At 45.2% G+C, this 14,416-nt stretch overlaps 1 protein-coding gene across 1 annotated transcript in view; it reads left to right on the forward strand.

The window, feature by feature from the left end:
• Positions 1–14,416, forward strand: part of LOC135811242 (tripartite motif-containing protein 2-like) — a 191,246-nt gene that overhangs the window by 90,009 nt on the left and 86,821 nt on the right. The window contains exon 8 of the mRNA XM_065324442.1: positions 9,381–9,521. Within this exon, the coding sequence (XP_065180514.1) occupies positions 9,381–9,521 (141 nt within the window). The remainder of the gene's footprint in view (positions 1–9,380; positions 9,522–14,416) is intronic.

A 14,416-nucleotide genomic window follows, 5' to 3' on the forward strand; every position in this document is an offset into this window, starting at 1 on the left:
GCTGACATTGTGCTTGTTCATCTACGTCATGATGGTGTGGATGTGTGCAAACATATACAGTGACTTTGCTGTACAAATCCATTATTTGTTTTACAAGTATCTGAGTGGTGTATGCATTACAAGTAATTACAGGACAGACAGTGCTGGAGTCTCGCTGTACTAGATTTATGAATATTTTTTCCTGAATTTGCTTCGTGTGGCCACACCATTGATTGGTGTTAGGCCATTGTGTTATTTTCCAGCCAGGGTGTTCTGGTTTTCCGAGTCATAAATATATCACTGATACTCGTACTTCCTCCGGAAACAAAACCTTCGTGACTTTTTCACATGACTTTTCAAGGAGTCTGGGTCACCATCGCTCGACTCATCACCGCTGAATCCGTTCTAAGTGGCAGGTCGATCAACGCAATGCCGTATGTCGCGGAGAAGCTTCTCCATGTCCCTGATCATTTTCGCTGTTATCTGAATGCCTTCACCAACATTCGGCGGAGACCACGGTAGCACTGCAGCGCTAGTACTCATTACCGCCTCCGCTCTCGCTCCAGGATGCCCCAGAACAACAAACACAGGCAAAGCCAAACATTTTTAATTTCTCTCTCTGCATTTTGGAGTTTTGACGCTAGCTGGTATTGCTATTCATTATCCACTCTTCTTGCTCCTGGGTGCCATTGTCCTGCTTTGTCAAGTTCTGAACTAAAAAATAGCAGCGACGAGCAGTGAGCACAGCGCTTTTCTTCGCATTGCGTCAGGTGGACGAAAATGAAAAACATGTTCGCTTTGCTTTGATTACAGCGTCGACACCCTTGCTCTGCGACGACTGTCGGCTCTCCCGAACATGAATAATGCTTTCCTACAATTACGAAATGTCATGTTAGTGTTTCAGGCTGACATAACCAGAGACAAAGAGCGAAATAACCGCAGCGTAGTAGTGTAGCAGTGAAAAAAGTCACGAAGTTTTTGTTTCCGAAAGAAGAAGTAGCCATTAGTGCATAAGATAACTGCTGCCATGGAGGCCGGTTGATATGAAAAATTTAAAAAATCACGGTTCGCGTGAGACTCGGCTGGAAGCCGAGTTTTCCGCATCCGCCGTGGGAACGCCACCACCCTCTAGGATCAAGGCGCAGATGCAGCGCCTAAACGGTGGGAGCTGAGTAGATCAGACCCACCACAATGTGGTCAAAACCGAAATCCCATTAGCTGCATCCATGTTACAGGGATTCACACACCCGGGTTAACCTGAGGTCACGGGACAAGGTAAAAGTTCAGACCTTCGGTCAAAGGAGTGGGGCTGTTCACACCCGTGGTCAGTTTTCCCTTGGCCGCACGTTTGGCCATGACCTTGTGGCGGAGCAACTAAAAAATAATCTGTAATGCATTTTTGTAGTACATTCTGTACTGTATCTTGCATTCACCATGCACGATTTTCCGATGGGCACTGTCTGAAAATGCAAGTTGCGATGCACTCGTACAACTAAGGTTCAGAGTTCTCGCCAAATACAAGAACTACGCATGAGCGTCTTATAGCCATGTGATTTTTCCCTTGACAAACGCCCTGAGGCCCACGGCCTCGGCTTTGCCAATTTTTTCCCGAGAGGTTCTTCCTTTCCCCCAGTACCATAGTTTCCATAACAATTTTCCCACAACCGTGGTTTTACCCGTGTGTGTGAATCCCCTAGGCTGACATGGCCTGACATGGCCTGCCGTGGGTTGACCACTCAGGTGATTCCAAATCCACCATTGAAATGCCTCCCCAAGCAATCTAAGCAAAGCAAATATCACAGGTCACAAGACTGCTGGCCAGTTGGGATGTTTCCTGAGCTCCTGGAGGGGTCACGCGGTGGCCAAACGGAGGGGAGCAGCAGCTTGCACCGCGATTCTCTCACAATCGACAACACTGCTGCGTTGAATAGCGCATAACCCCCTGCAGGCAGGCATAGTGGGATGGTCTAAGAACATGATTGAGAAACAGAAGGTACCAGGTTCAAGACCTGCTTGGAAGCGAAAGGAATTTTTCCAGCCGTGCTGCGACCCACAGTAAATTGGGAACTCATGGCCTGGCCGTTTGACATGCACTGTGAAATATACACTGTTATGATTATTGAAGTTCGAAGCTCCGACATGCAATTGCACATTTCACAGTCAATGATGCATTTTGATATGAAGTGAAAATTGTATGAGGGGCGGAGAGCGGAGATGAAACAGTCCCACTCGGGTACCCTCCCTAGTAAGATCTATAATGCTCTGAAAAAAGAGTGAAGATGAAGCCAGAGTTTCCGTGTTTGAGCTGATGGATCACTTGTGGGGTAGTTTTCTTTTACGAGATTTTTCTTTTCAAATTTCAAAATCTCGAGCCAAGGAAAACCCGGTTCAGGGTTGGTATACACTGTTTTATATCCGTACTTTGCTCCTCATACCATGCCCACTTTACATCAATTGCTGTGAAATGGGCAATTATTTTCAAAAGTAAAATTAATGCCAGGGTGCGCTAGCTTGTACCTAGAGCTTGTCCAGGTCCACCTCGTCTTGTCATGCAGGTCAGCTACCCTTCTCTCTTTCTTTTTTGTATGCGTTCCTTCTACGTCAAATTTATTTTCGGTGTATTTATTTCGTGAAGTTTTTTGTTGTGTGTGTGCGCGCGTGTGTTCATAAAAATATTACTAAATTAGAGGTCCAATCATGGTGAGCCACGCTCTAATTTTTGATGTTTAGCAGAAGTGCAACTACGCGATTTTTAGCCATTCAAGCAGTATCAGTAGGTTTCTGGTCACGTCTAGTTTCTTATCTTTAGAAGTACAGGAACAATAACTGTAATGCATGATTCTAGTAAACACTTTTGTGAGATCCGTGCGCACGTGCGGTGTGTGTGTGTGTGTTTGTGTGTTTGTGTGTGTGTTTTTTCTGTTTTTTTCTCCCTCAGTCATTTTTTTATCTTTTTCTCTCTTTTTTCTTTTTTTTTCTCCACGAGGACGCGGCATTCTTTTTCATGGAGGGGTGGTATGTTAGGCCCACAAGTAATTACAGTATATTAATTCATTCCCGTAGCTATGCAGAAGACGTTACTTCAGTAACGTCTGGCGCTAGCCAGGGTCCACACAGCTTTAATTTGGTATCTGTTTGTTTGTGTGTTTGTTTGTTTGTTTGTGTCACGCCTGGCTCTATCCCGTATCTGTCCCGTATCTGTCCCGTATCTGTGACTACAAAGGCTCTACAGGATTGTACATAACAGCTGTCCACAATATTTGCGGGCTCCTGTATCTGTCCCGTACCGTACCAATATTCGTCGTATTATGCATACGACTCCCTGATGTAGAGTGGGATTTGGAAGAAAATAGGGAGACGAGGAGGAAATTAAATTAGAATAGACGCCGATTAGGTGATAGGATGCGTCAGCATAAACATACTTTGGAAGAGAGATCCCGTCGTCTCCAAAATAAGCGTGAACGAGCGATTCAGTGCCGGTCACAGGAAACGTCGGAAGAGAGATCCCGTCGACTCCAGAACGCCCGTGATCGGTAGAGTCCGGCGGTACCAGGCAACGTCAGGACAGACATCCCGTCGAGTCCAGAACGCCGTGATCGGCAGAGTCAGCGCCGGTCCCAGTAAACGTCAGGACAGACATCCCGTCGACGCGCCGAAAAACTAAATCTGCAGCCTCTTTTGCCTTCGAACAGGATTCGTATTTATATAGGAGACTGTAAAATTATGTATTGTCCAAATTTCGACGGGAGCAGCAGGTCACTCGCGTTGATTTTTTCGACGTGCGAGCCAAATAACGCGAGCTGAACTTTCAAGTCGCACACATCCCGTCGACGCGCAGAAAAACTAAATCTGCAGCCTCTTTTGCCGTCGGACAGGATACGTATTTTAGGAGACTGTAAAGTTATATGTAATGTGCTCCACAGGCAACCATGCATTCGGCGGCGTCATTGGCTCAACAGGTCAATATAGATGAATTACTACAAAAAGGCCAGAAAATCCGATTCCTGTTTTATAATCAACTAATGTTCGCTGGCGATTTAATTTCGCCGCTTGGTACCAACCGGACAAATTAAATCGCAGGCCAATGTTTGTCATATAGGCAAATGATGCATGATTGAGCAATGGATGCATGTGAGAGCAAAAATACCGATCGATTTCAAATTTGACGTGAAACTGCGCGTCACGTCGGAAATAACGTGCATCTGAACCTCTCTAATCGAGAGGTTTCTATTTCTCATCGGCCAAAATTTGTTGATTTACAATATAAGGAGATAAAAATTAAAGAAGGAGCAAAACAAAAGTAGATGATTATTAGAGAAACAACAATCCCCAATAAATTCTGCAAATACTTTTGCCTAACTCATAATATTCAAACCAATTGAAACGTTTTTGCAATACAGTGATGTGGCCAATGAACGGAAAAAGACAATTCCATCAGTTCTTATAACATGTACGATGAGCTAGGCAAAAAAGCATAAAAGCATAGCGTTGGGCCCTGAGCTTCCAAGCTCTCTCGTTTGGTATTTGTGTGTGTGTTTGTTTGTTTGTTTGTTTGTTTGTGTCACGCCTGGAGCTATCCCGTATCTGTCCCGTATCTGTCCTGTATCTGTGACTACAAAGGCTCTACAGGATTGTACATAACAGCTGTCCACAATTTTTGCGGGCTCCTGTATCTGTCCCGTACCGTACCAATATTCGTCGTATTATGCATACGACTCCCTGATGTAGAGGGGGATTTGGAAAGAAATAGGGAGACGAGGAGGAAACGAGAGAGCTTGGAAGCTCAGGGCCCTACGCTATGCTTTTATGCTTTTTTGCCTAGCTCCTCGTACATGTTATAAGAACTGATGGAATTGTCTTTTTCCGTTCATTGGCCACATCACTGTATTGCAAAAACGTTTCAATCGGTTTGAATATTATGAGTTAGGCAAAAGTATTTGCAGAATTTATTGGGGATTGTTATTTCTCTAATAATCATCTACTTTTGTTTTGCTCCTTCTTTAATTTTTATCTCCTTATATTGTAAATCAACAAATTTTGGCCGATGAGAAATAGAAACCTCTCGATTAGAGAGGTTAAGATGCACGTTATTTCCGACGTGACGAGCACTTTCACGTCAAATATGAAATCGATCGGTATTATTGCTCTCACATGCATCCATTGCTCAATCATGCATCATTTGCCTATATGACAAACGTTGGCCTGCGATTTACTTTGGCCGGTTGGTACTAAGCGGCGAAATCAGCGAAATTAAATCGCCAGCGAACATTAGTTGATTTTAATACAGGAATCCGATTTTCTGGCCTTTTTGTAGTAATACATGTACATTGACCTGTTGAGCCAATGACGACGCCGAATGCATGGTTGCCTGTGGAGCACATTACATAACTTTACAGTCTCCTAAAATACGTATCCTGTCCGACGGCAAAAGAGGCTGCAGATTTAGTTTTTCTGCGCGTCGACGCGATGTCTGCGACGCGAAAGTTCAGCTGGCGTTATTTGGCTTGCACGTCGAAAAATTCAACGCGAGTGACCTGCTGCTCACGTCGAAATTTGGACATTACATAACTTTACAGTCTCCTATATAAATACGTATCCTGTTTGACGGCAAAAGAGGCTGCAGACGATGATTAGGTGATAGGATGCGTCAGCATAAACATACTTTGGAAGAGAGATCCCGTCGTCTCCAAAATAAGCGTGAACGAGCGATTCAGTGCCGGTCACAGGAAACGTCGGAAGAGAGATCCCGTCGACTCCAGAACGCCCGTGATCGGTAGAGTCCGGCGGCACCAGGCAACGTCAGGACAGACATCCCGTTGAGTCCAGAACGCCCGTGATCGGCAGAGTCTAAGCCGGTCCCAGGAAACGTCAGGACAGACATCCCGTCGAGTCCAGAACCCCCGTGATCGGCAGAGTCAGCGCCGGTCCCAGTAAACGTCAGGGCAGACATCCCGTCGACGCGCAGAAAAACTAAATCTGCAGCCTCTTTTGCCGTCGAACAGGATACGTATTTATATAGGAGACTGTAAAATTATGTAATGTCCAAATTTCGACGTGAGCAGCAGGTCACTCACGTTAAATTTTTGGACGTGCAAGCCAAAATTTGTTGATTTACAATATAAGGAGATAAAAATTAAAGGAGCAAAACAAAGTAGATGATTATTAGAGAAATAACAATCCGCAATAAATTCTGCAAATACTTTTGCCTAACTCATAATATTCAAACCGATTGAAACGTTTTTGCAATACAGTGATGTGTCCAATCAACGGAAAAAGACAATTCCATCAGTTCTTATAACATGTACGATGAGCTAGGCAAAAAAGCATAGCGTAGGGCCCTGAGCTTCCAAGGTCTCTCGTATAATTCATTAGTTCATGCATTATTCATTTGGCCTGGGTAGCTACTTGCGCGTCCATGTTTGACATAGCTACCCTTTATATTGCGTTGCTTCTCTCTTCAACTCTCTCTCCTCAATAAGCTCTCTCTCCCTCTCTCTCCCTCTCTCTCTCTCTCTCTCTCTCTCTCTCTCTCTCTCTCTCTCTCTCTCTCTCTCTTCAGTAAGCTCTCTTCAATAATCTCCCTCTTCAATAATCACCATGTAGTCGTTTCGTTCGTCCTGGTCTTAGTCATATAATAAAAGTCGTTCGACCAATATACCTGTTCCCGTTGTTCCCGTTGTCAGTCTCTTGTTCGCACTCAACAGTCGTTTAAAAAAACACCCTTGCTGGCTGCTCCGCTACTCTAGTCAACCGCACAGAATCAGTGCACTAATCGGCTCCACCATGGTCCAATCACACGAGCGGCCATATAGGCCGACAGGCAGCCCACCAAGCACTAAATGATCCTGTTGGCACCAGGCTGCTAGCATACTGCCCACCTAGGGGGCACAATTGGCCGACGCTGCCAGCAACCTGCCCACCAAGGGTGCATGGATGGCCTTTGAGGCCAACAACCTGACCACCGACAGCTAAAGCAACCTGCTCACCGGGTACTAACACATTCACCCTACCGAGGGCTGAAGCAAACTGCCAACGGGGGCTAACATGTACACCCCATTGAGGGCTAAAGCAACCTGCTCACCGGAGGCTAACACATACTTCCTCCGTGTCATTAAAATTGTCACTTCGCACATCACAATGTTTGCGGCTTGCTCGTCTTAGTCGAACTTTCGGAATCGATGTTTTCTGTGTTCGAACATTGGACCCACCCTTCCTGAGCAATGTCTACTTGTCATTGAAGCCATAGTGGTCTCGGACTTTGTCCGAGCTCTCTTCCGCACTAAATATATTCATCGCGCTCTGCACTATTCTGCCCCAGAGCACATATCTTTTTTTCTGGAGTTCTTGCCCTTCCACATAGTTTGCGTGGGCATTTATCGAGACTGCAAGCTCGGGTATAAGAATCCTGGTATCTCTCCAGAATTCGAAATGCTGAAGTTGGCGATGTCAAGAACAAATTGTTCTCAATTTCCTAAAAAAACACGACGTGTGCCGCATGTTGCTGTGAAGGTAGCATATCTGAAAACACCAACAAAATCAGCAAAGCACTTTCCAAGAAAAGAAGGGGCGGAACTGCTTACCCAATCCCGCTGGAAGGTCGTTACAGTGTACTTGAAAAATGCTAGTTTGCCGTCATCGCCTGCCAGCTGGAGTCATGGATGGTTTGAAAACGAAGTCTCATGACCTGAATTTGAACGTGCGTCTTGTTCAGTGTATCGCTGAGTGCAGAAGGGTCTGCCTCAAACTCTGATGAAGATGTCGACCTTATCTGTAAGTGCAGCAAAGACGGGAGGCCAAAACTAAAGCTTGGTCTGTCTACAATGCTCTGCCTCAGTTTCTAGCTGATTTCTTTTCACGTTGAGTGGACAACATAAATTTGAAAAATCGCTCTGGGAAGCAATAATTTTAATGACGTGGAGGAAGTACATTCCATTGAGGGCTGAAGCAACCAGCTCACCAAGAGCTATCACATACATCCCATTGAGGGATGAAGTACTGTAAGACATGTATATATAACGAGGAAGCAAATCTAACGTTTTAACGGATGACATTTCTTCGTTATAATAAGATCCGTTGAGGCCGTACTGCTTCATATATGCTGTGTGTGGATATGGCAGAATACTGCAAGATCGTTAACATATCTTCTCGTTAACCTATGAATTTTGGACAATCGTTAAATTTGCGACTCGTTATAATAACATGTCTTACAGTATACTGCCCCCCCCCCCCCCCCCAGGTGTAACACATACACCCACCAAGCGCTGAAGCATACTGCTTGCTGGGAGACGATCATGTACCGCCCACCAACGGCTTATGTGTACTGCCTGTACGGACTATCGAGAGCCAAGGAATAGCTCCTGACACATACAACCTTCCCACCAAGGGCTAAAGCATACTGGCCCCAGCACCAATCTCGTACCGCCCAGTGTGTGCAAACAAACGACCAACGGGGCTAAGAATTCTCCCACCTAGGGCTCACATAACTACCTGGCATGAGGAGTCGCACCACACACATACAACAATCCTGACGCCCGCTTGCATTCCCACGTCCATTCGGGAAGAAAACAAGGTGGCAAATGAATGAAAGAGCAGAGACAAAAAAAATCGAGACGTTGGGATGGCGGGGAGAAGTAAAACATAATTTCAGCAAATCAAGAAAGAAACTAAAATTTAGGACAGCTCCTTCATGTCCAGACAGGTTTTGAGAAATTCAAGACATATCTGTCGAATTGAAATCATAAAAAATGCCCGTAAAAATTGGCCAACTTCGGTTTTTTCGACAACCGGTGGCATGGGCAAGCAATCTGCCTCGCTTTACAAGCGTATTGCATCCCTCATTGCTTAAAAAAGAAGCGAACCGTATTCGGTTGTCATAGCATTCATCCGCTGCCGCCTTAGCTTTGCTTTGCTCAGAGCAAGTGCTATGTGCCTGCATGGTAACTGCTCTGTTTTCGCTGTGCATGCACCTGTCTCTTCTTCTGCCTCTCTAGTTGTTGCCGAAGCTGGCACTTCCCGTCATTAATATTGTAGTCTTTAGTTCTTTTTATATCAGTATTTGTCATGGCGACTCCATTACACACTTTGTAGCACGATTTCAAATTTTAAAAAGAAAAAAATTGGCCAACTTGTAAACTGTGCAGGGACAGCAATATGACACATACTCACATCACCAGCACTGTGCCTATAATACCCATGTGCCTGGGCAACTAAGCTTTCCTGTGCAAAGCCCACTTCTTTTCTAATTGGTGCAATTCTTGCATGAGTAACTGAGCTTATGTATGATGCAGACATACTGTATCATTCTGTACTGGGAAACGTTTGAAATGTTAAAATGAAGTTTTGTCCATGCTGTTCTTTTCTGTTGGTGTATTGTGTTGTGATGTACATGTATGTACCTGTAGGTCACCACACTGGATGGTACATACATACGTGATATAGGCAAACAGGGCAGTTGTAATGCTGAATTCAAGGACCCCACTGATGTAACTGTGGATGACGATGGTGATCTTGTGGTGGTTGACTATAACAACAAGAGACTGCAGGTAGGATACATGATTGATTAGTGTGGTTCCACTTTTGTTTATTTACACAATGTTGACTGGAAGTTCAGTACAGATAGCAGTCTTCCATTGTTCACATAGTACTAGAGTGTACAGTATGATCATAGTACTAGAGTGTACAGTATGATCATAGTACTAGAGTGTACAGTATGATCATAGTACTAGAGTGTACAGTATGATCATAGTACTAGAGTGTACAGTGTGATCATAGTACTAGAGTGTACAGTATGATCTTAGTACTAGAGTATACAGTATGATCATAGTACTAGAGTGTACAGTATGATCATAGTACTAGAGTGTACAGTATGATCATAGTACTAGAGTGTACAGTATGATCATAGTACTAGAGTGTACAGTATGATCATAGTACTAGAGTGTACAGTATGATCATAGTACTAGAGTGAACAGTATGATCATAGTACTAGAGTGTACAGTATGATCATAGTACTAGAGTGAACAGTATGATCATAGTACTAGAGTGTACAGTATGATCATAGTACTAGAGTGTACAGTATGATCATAGTACTAGAGTGTACAGTATGATCATAGTACTAGAGTGTACAGTATGATCATAGTACTAGAGTGTACAGTATGATCATAGTACTAGAGTGTACAGTATGATCATAGTACTAGAGTGTACAGTATGATCATAGTACTAGAGTGTACAGTATGATCATAGTACTAGAGTGTACAGTATGATCATAGTACTAGAGTGTACAGTATGATCATAGTACTAGAGTGTACAGTATGATCATAGTACTAGAGTGTACAGTATGATCATAGTACTAGAGTGTACAGTATGATCATAGTACTAGAGTGTACAGTATGATCATAGTACTAGAGTGTACAGTATGATCATAGTACTAGAGTGAACAGTATGATCAAGGGTAACTAAGCTACCAAGAGTGTGCAACTCTTCATACCCTTTCTATGGGGTCATGCAAAGGCACAAACTCATATCACGTGGTTTTGGAGTCTGGGTGCTTAGTTTGAGTGCTTAGTCTGGCTTAGTCTGAGTTAATCTGAGTGGTCAGTCTGGGTGCTTAGCCTGGGTGGTCAACATCAGGGGCGTTGGAACCAGTTCGGCTAGTGCGGCCAAAGCCGCAGCAATAATTTTTCAAATCGAAATTCTAAAAATCTGTTAACCGCAATCAGTAATACAAGCTGGATCGACATTTGTGTACACTGTATTCATGTATTGTAAAACTGTGGAGACAATGTGCAATAAAACGATGAAAAATGTGAAGAAATTGTGTAGAGAAAGAAAGGGATTCAAACAAGTTTTCGTACAACACTCATCAGGAATCGTCGTTGTACTAAAGGACACTGAAACAAAAATTGAACTATTATAGAAAATCTAAGTTAGAGAAATAACACTAAGAGCAACAACAGTGAAATTTACAAGTGTGAATTTTAACAATCAAAGCGAGAAATGAACAAAGGAGAAAGAATGAAAAGACAACGTGATAACACATAACAGCAGTACATTAAACCTAGAACATTAACGGCCAAGCTTGGCCGCACTAAACACGACACGTTACTTGAACAATTTCAACCCAATTATACTATCTTTCTGTACACACAAATTAGGCTTGTACAGACGCTGATAGATAGCTTCCAACACTTTTAACTGTAGTCCATAACCATGACGACCACGGCACAATACAGTGAACGAAGAGTCGGAATACGCACCGCAACAATCAGGACTAGCCAGCAGATGATTGTACATTGAAGACTTGCTACCACGAAACCTACGCACAACACTAACACTCTCACCGGCACTCTCACCACCACTCCCATCACCGCTCTCCGACTCACTGCTCCCTCCGCCGTCCGTTCCATCCTCCGCTTCCTCTGTACTCTCTCTGTCTCGTCCATCCCGCCTGACCGGGTCCATTGAACTCAACTCGGCCGTCCCCCTGCTATCACGTCCCTCCTTTCGCCCTCGTCCGCTGAGTGCGTAGCTTCTGTTGTAGTTGGCTGTTGATCGTCTTGGTCTTTCAATTATGGGCTTGGATGGTGGATTAGTTGTAGTTGCTGTAGATTGCGTTGTTGGTGTTGGCGTGGGAGTTACTGATATGCAAGGTGGGTCTTTTTGAGTCGGCATTTGTAGTGTTAATGCAGCTGTCAGCGTTGCTCGCGGTCTGCCACTGGCAAGCTCCACCGCCGCAAGAACCGATGGCGGAGGATCAGGAGGAGGCAGTGGGACCGGGACCGCAAGCGGCACCGCCCCAGCCAAAGCCGCCGGGGGCACTGACGAGGGAACCACCGACGGCCGGAGCAAATACGGCGACACAAGCCGACCCGATGAGCCACCACGCCCATTCTCCTCCACCACCGCCACCAACGACGGCGGAGAAAGCACAATCCGAGAGCCAGGATCCGCGGGTTGTGTAGGCAACGGCTGTGTGGTTAATGGTTGTTTTCTAGGTCGCCCTCGCTTCGGTCTTTGTTGTTGTGCGCAAGGTGGAAGTATGTGACGTGGTATGTGTTGTTTGATGCGTGCGTTCAGGTGCTGAACAGTCCTACCAACATACCGACTAGCGCATTGTCGGCATTCAAAGTTGTAAATAAGATGACTAAGGTGAAGGGCTGGTAGGACATCCTTCCGCACCGTAAACGCACGCATCGTCGTAAAAACTGGCACAAAGTGTACTGCATAGTATGTTCGACGAACAACGGACTTGACTGCACTACAAACTTTAGTCGACTCCTGTCCTTTCCAAGGCAAACATAAATAGACGGGACAACGAGCAGGACCAAACAAAGGAGCCTTAGTAGTTTGTTCGACTTTCAACAACTTCTGCAGCAAAAACTCAGGGTACCCGTTCTTAACGAAAACTGACCGGAGAAAGTCAAGCTCTTCCTGCAGCTTACAGGACGAACAAATACGCTTCGCACGGTCTACAAGGTTACGCACTAAGTTTACTTTATATTGAGACGAACAATAAGAGTCATATACAATGTACTGACCAGTAAACGTCGGCTTACGATAAACGGTTTACGGCGGTGCGTTTACGGTGCGGAAGGATGTCCTACCAGCCCTTCACCTAAGTCATCTTATTTACAACTTTGAATGCCGACAATGCGCTAGTCGGTATGTTGGTAGGACTGTTCAGCACCTGAACGCACGCATCAAACAACACACGCCACGTCACATACTTCCACCTTGCGCACAACAACAAAGACCGAAGCGAGGGCGACCTAGAAAACAACCATTAACCACACAGCCGTTGCCTACACAACCCGCGGATCCTGGCTCTCGGACTGTGCTTGCTCCGCCGTCGTTGGTGGCGGTGGTGGAGGAGAATGGGCGTGGTGGCTCATCGGGTCGGCTTGTGTCGCCGCCTTTGCTCCGGCCGTCGGTGGTTCCCTCGTCAGTGCCCCCGGCGGCTTTGGCTGGGGCGGTGCCGCTTGCGGTCCCGGTCCCACTGCCTCCTCCTGATCCTCCACCATCGGTTCCTGCGGCGGTGGAGCTTGCCAGTGGCAGACCGCGAGCAACACTGACAGCTGCATTAACACTACAAATGCCGACTCAAAAAGACCCACCTTGCATATCAGTAACTCCCACGCCAACACCAACAACGCAATCTACAGCAACTACAACTAATCCACCATCCAAGCCCATAATTGAAAGACCAAGACGATCAACAGCCAACTACAACAGAAGCTACGCACTCAGCGGACAAGGGCGAAAGGAGGGACGTGATAGCAGGGGGACGGCCGAGTTGAGTTCAATGGACCCGGTCAGGCGGGATGGACGAGACAGAGAGAGTACAGAGGAAGCGGAGGATGGAACGGACGGCGGAGGGATCAGTGAGTCGGAGAGCGGTGATGGGAGTGGTGGTGAGAGTGCCGGTGAGGGTGTTAGTGTTGTGCGTAGGTTTCGTGGTAGCAAGTCTTCAGTGTACAATCATCTGCTGGCTAGTCCTGATTGTTGCGGTGCGTATTCCGACTCTTCGTTCACTGTATAGTGCCGTGGTCGTCATGGTTATGGACTACAGTTAAAAGTGTTGGAAGCTATCTATCAGCGTCTGTACAAGACTAATTTGTGCGTACAGAAAGATAGTATAATTGGGTTGAAATTGTTCAAGTAACGTGTCGTGTTTAGTGCGGCCAAGCTTGGCCGTTAATGTTCTAGGTTTAATGTACTGCTGTTATGTGTTATCACGTTGTCTTTCCTTCCTTTCCCCTTTGTTCTTTTCTCGCTTTGATTGTTAAAATTCACACTTGTAAATTTCACTGTTGTTGCTCTTAGTGTTATTTCTCTAACTTAGATTTTCTATAATAGTTCAATTTTTGTTTCAGTGTCCTTTAGTACAACGACGATTCCTGATGAGTGTTGTACGAAAACTTGTTTGAATCCCTTTCTTTCTCTACACAATTTCTTCACATTTTTCATCGTTTTATTGCACATTGTCTCCACAGTTTTACAATACATGAATACAGTGTACACAAATGTCGATCCAGCTTGTATTACTGATTGCGGTTATCAAATTGTTGTCTCCTCGCCGTTTGTTCAAATATTTTAAATCGAGATACACCCAGCCTCAGATAGATATTCTGAATCTAACGCTGAAAGCACGTTTTCATTACCGTAGTGTCGCCCTTAACGTAGGTTTTCTTAGACGATGTTTAGACAATGGCGTTTGTCCTAGCGGTGTAGAAAAGCGTGTTCACCGAGCCAAGGCATACCACACGTTGAACATTGAGCGCGTTTTCATGAAGGATGAGATTGCCAGGTCCGGTGACACGGTGTGCAAGTCTCGTTCCCAGTTTAGGTCTTTGTATGATCGTGCACGTACATTTTTGTCATCTCATGACTTCCTCCGTTTCTCAATGCTCCTTTCTGAGAACAACCAGAAACAACGAATAAA

This window comes from Sycon ciliatum, chromosome 3, assembly GCF_964019385.1.
Source record: "Sycon ciliatum chromosome 3, ocSycCili1.1, whole genome shotgun sequence".
Lineage (NCBI taxonomy): Eukaryota > Metazoa > Porifera > Calcarea > Leucosolenida > Sycettidae > Sycon > Sycon ciliatum.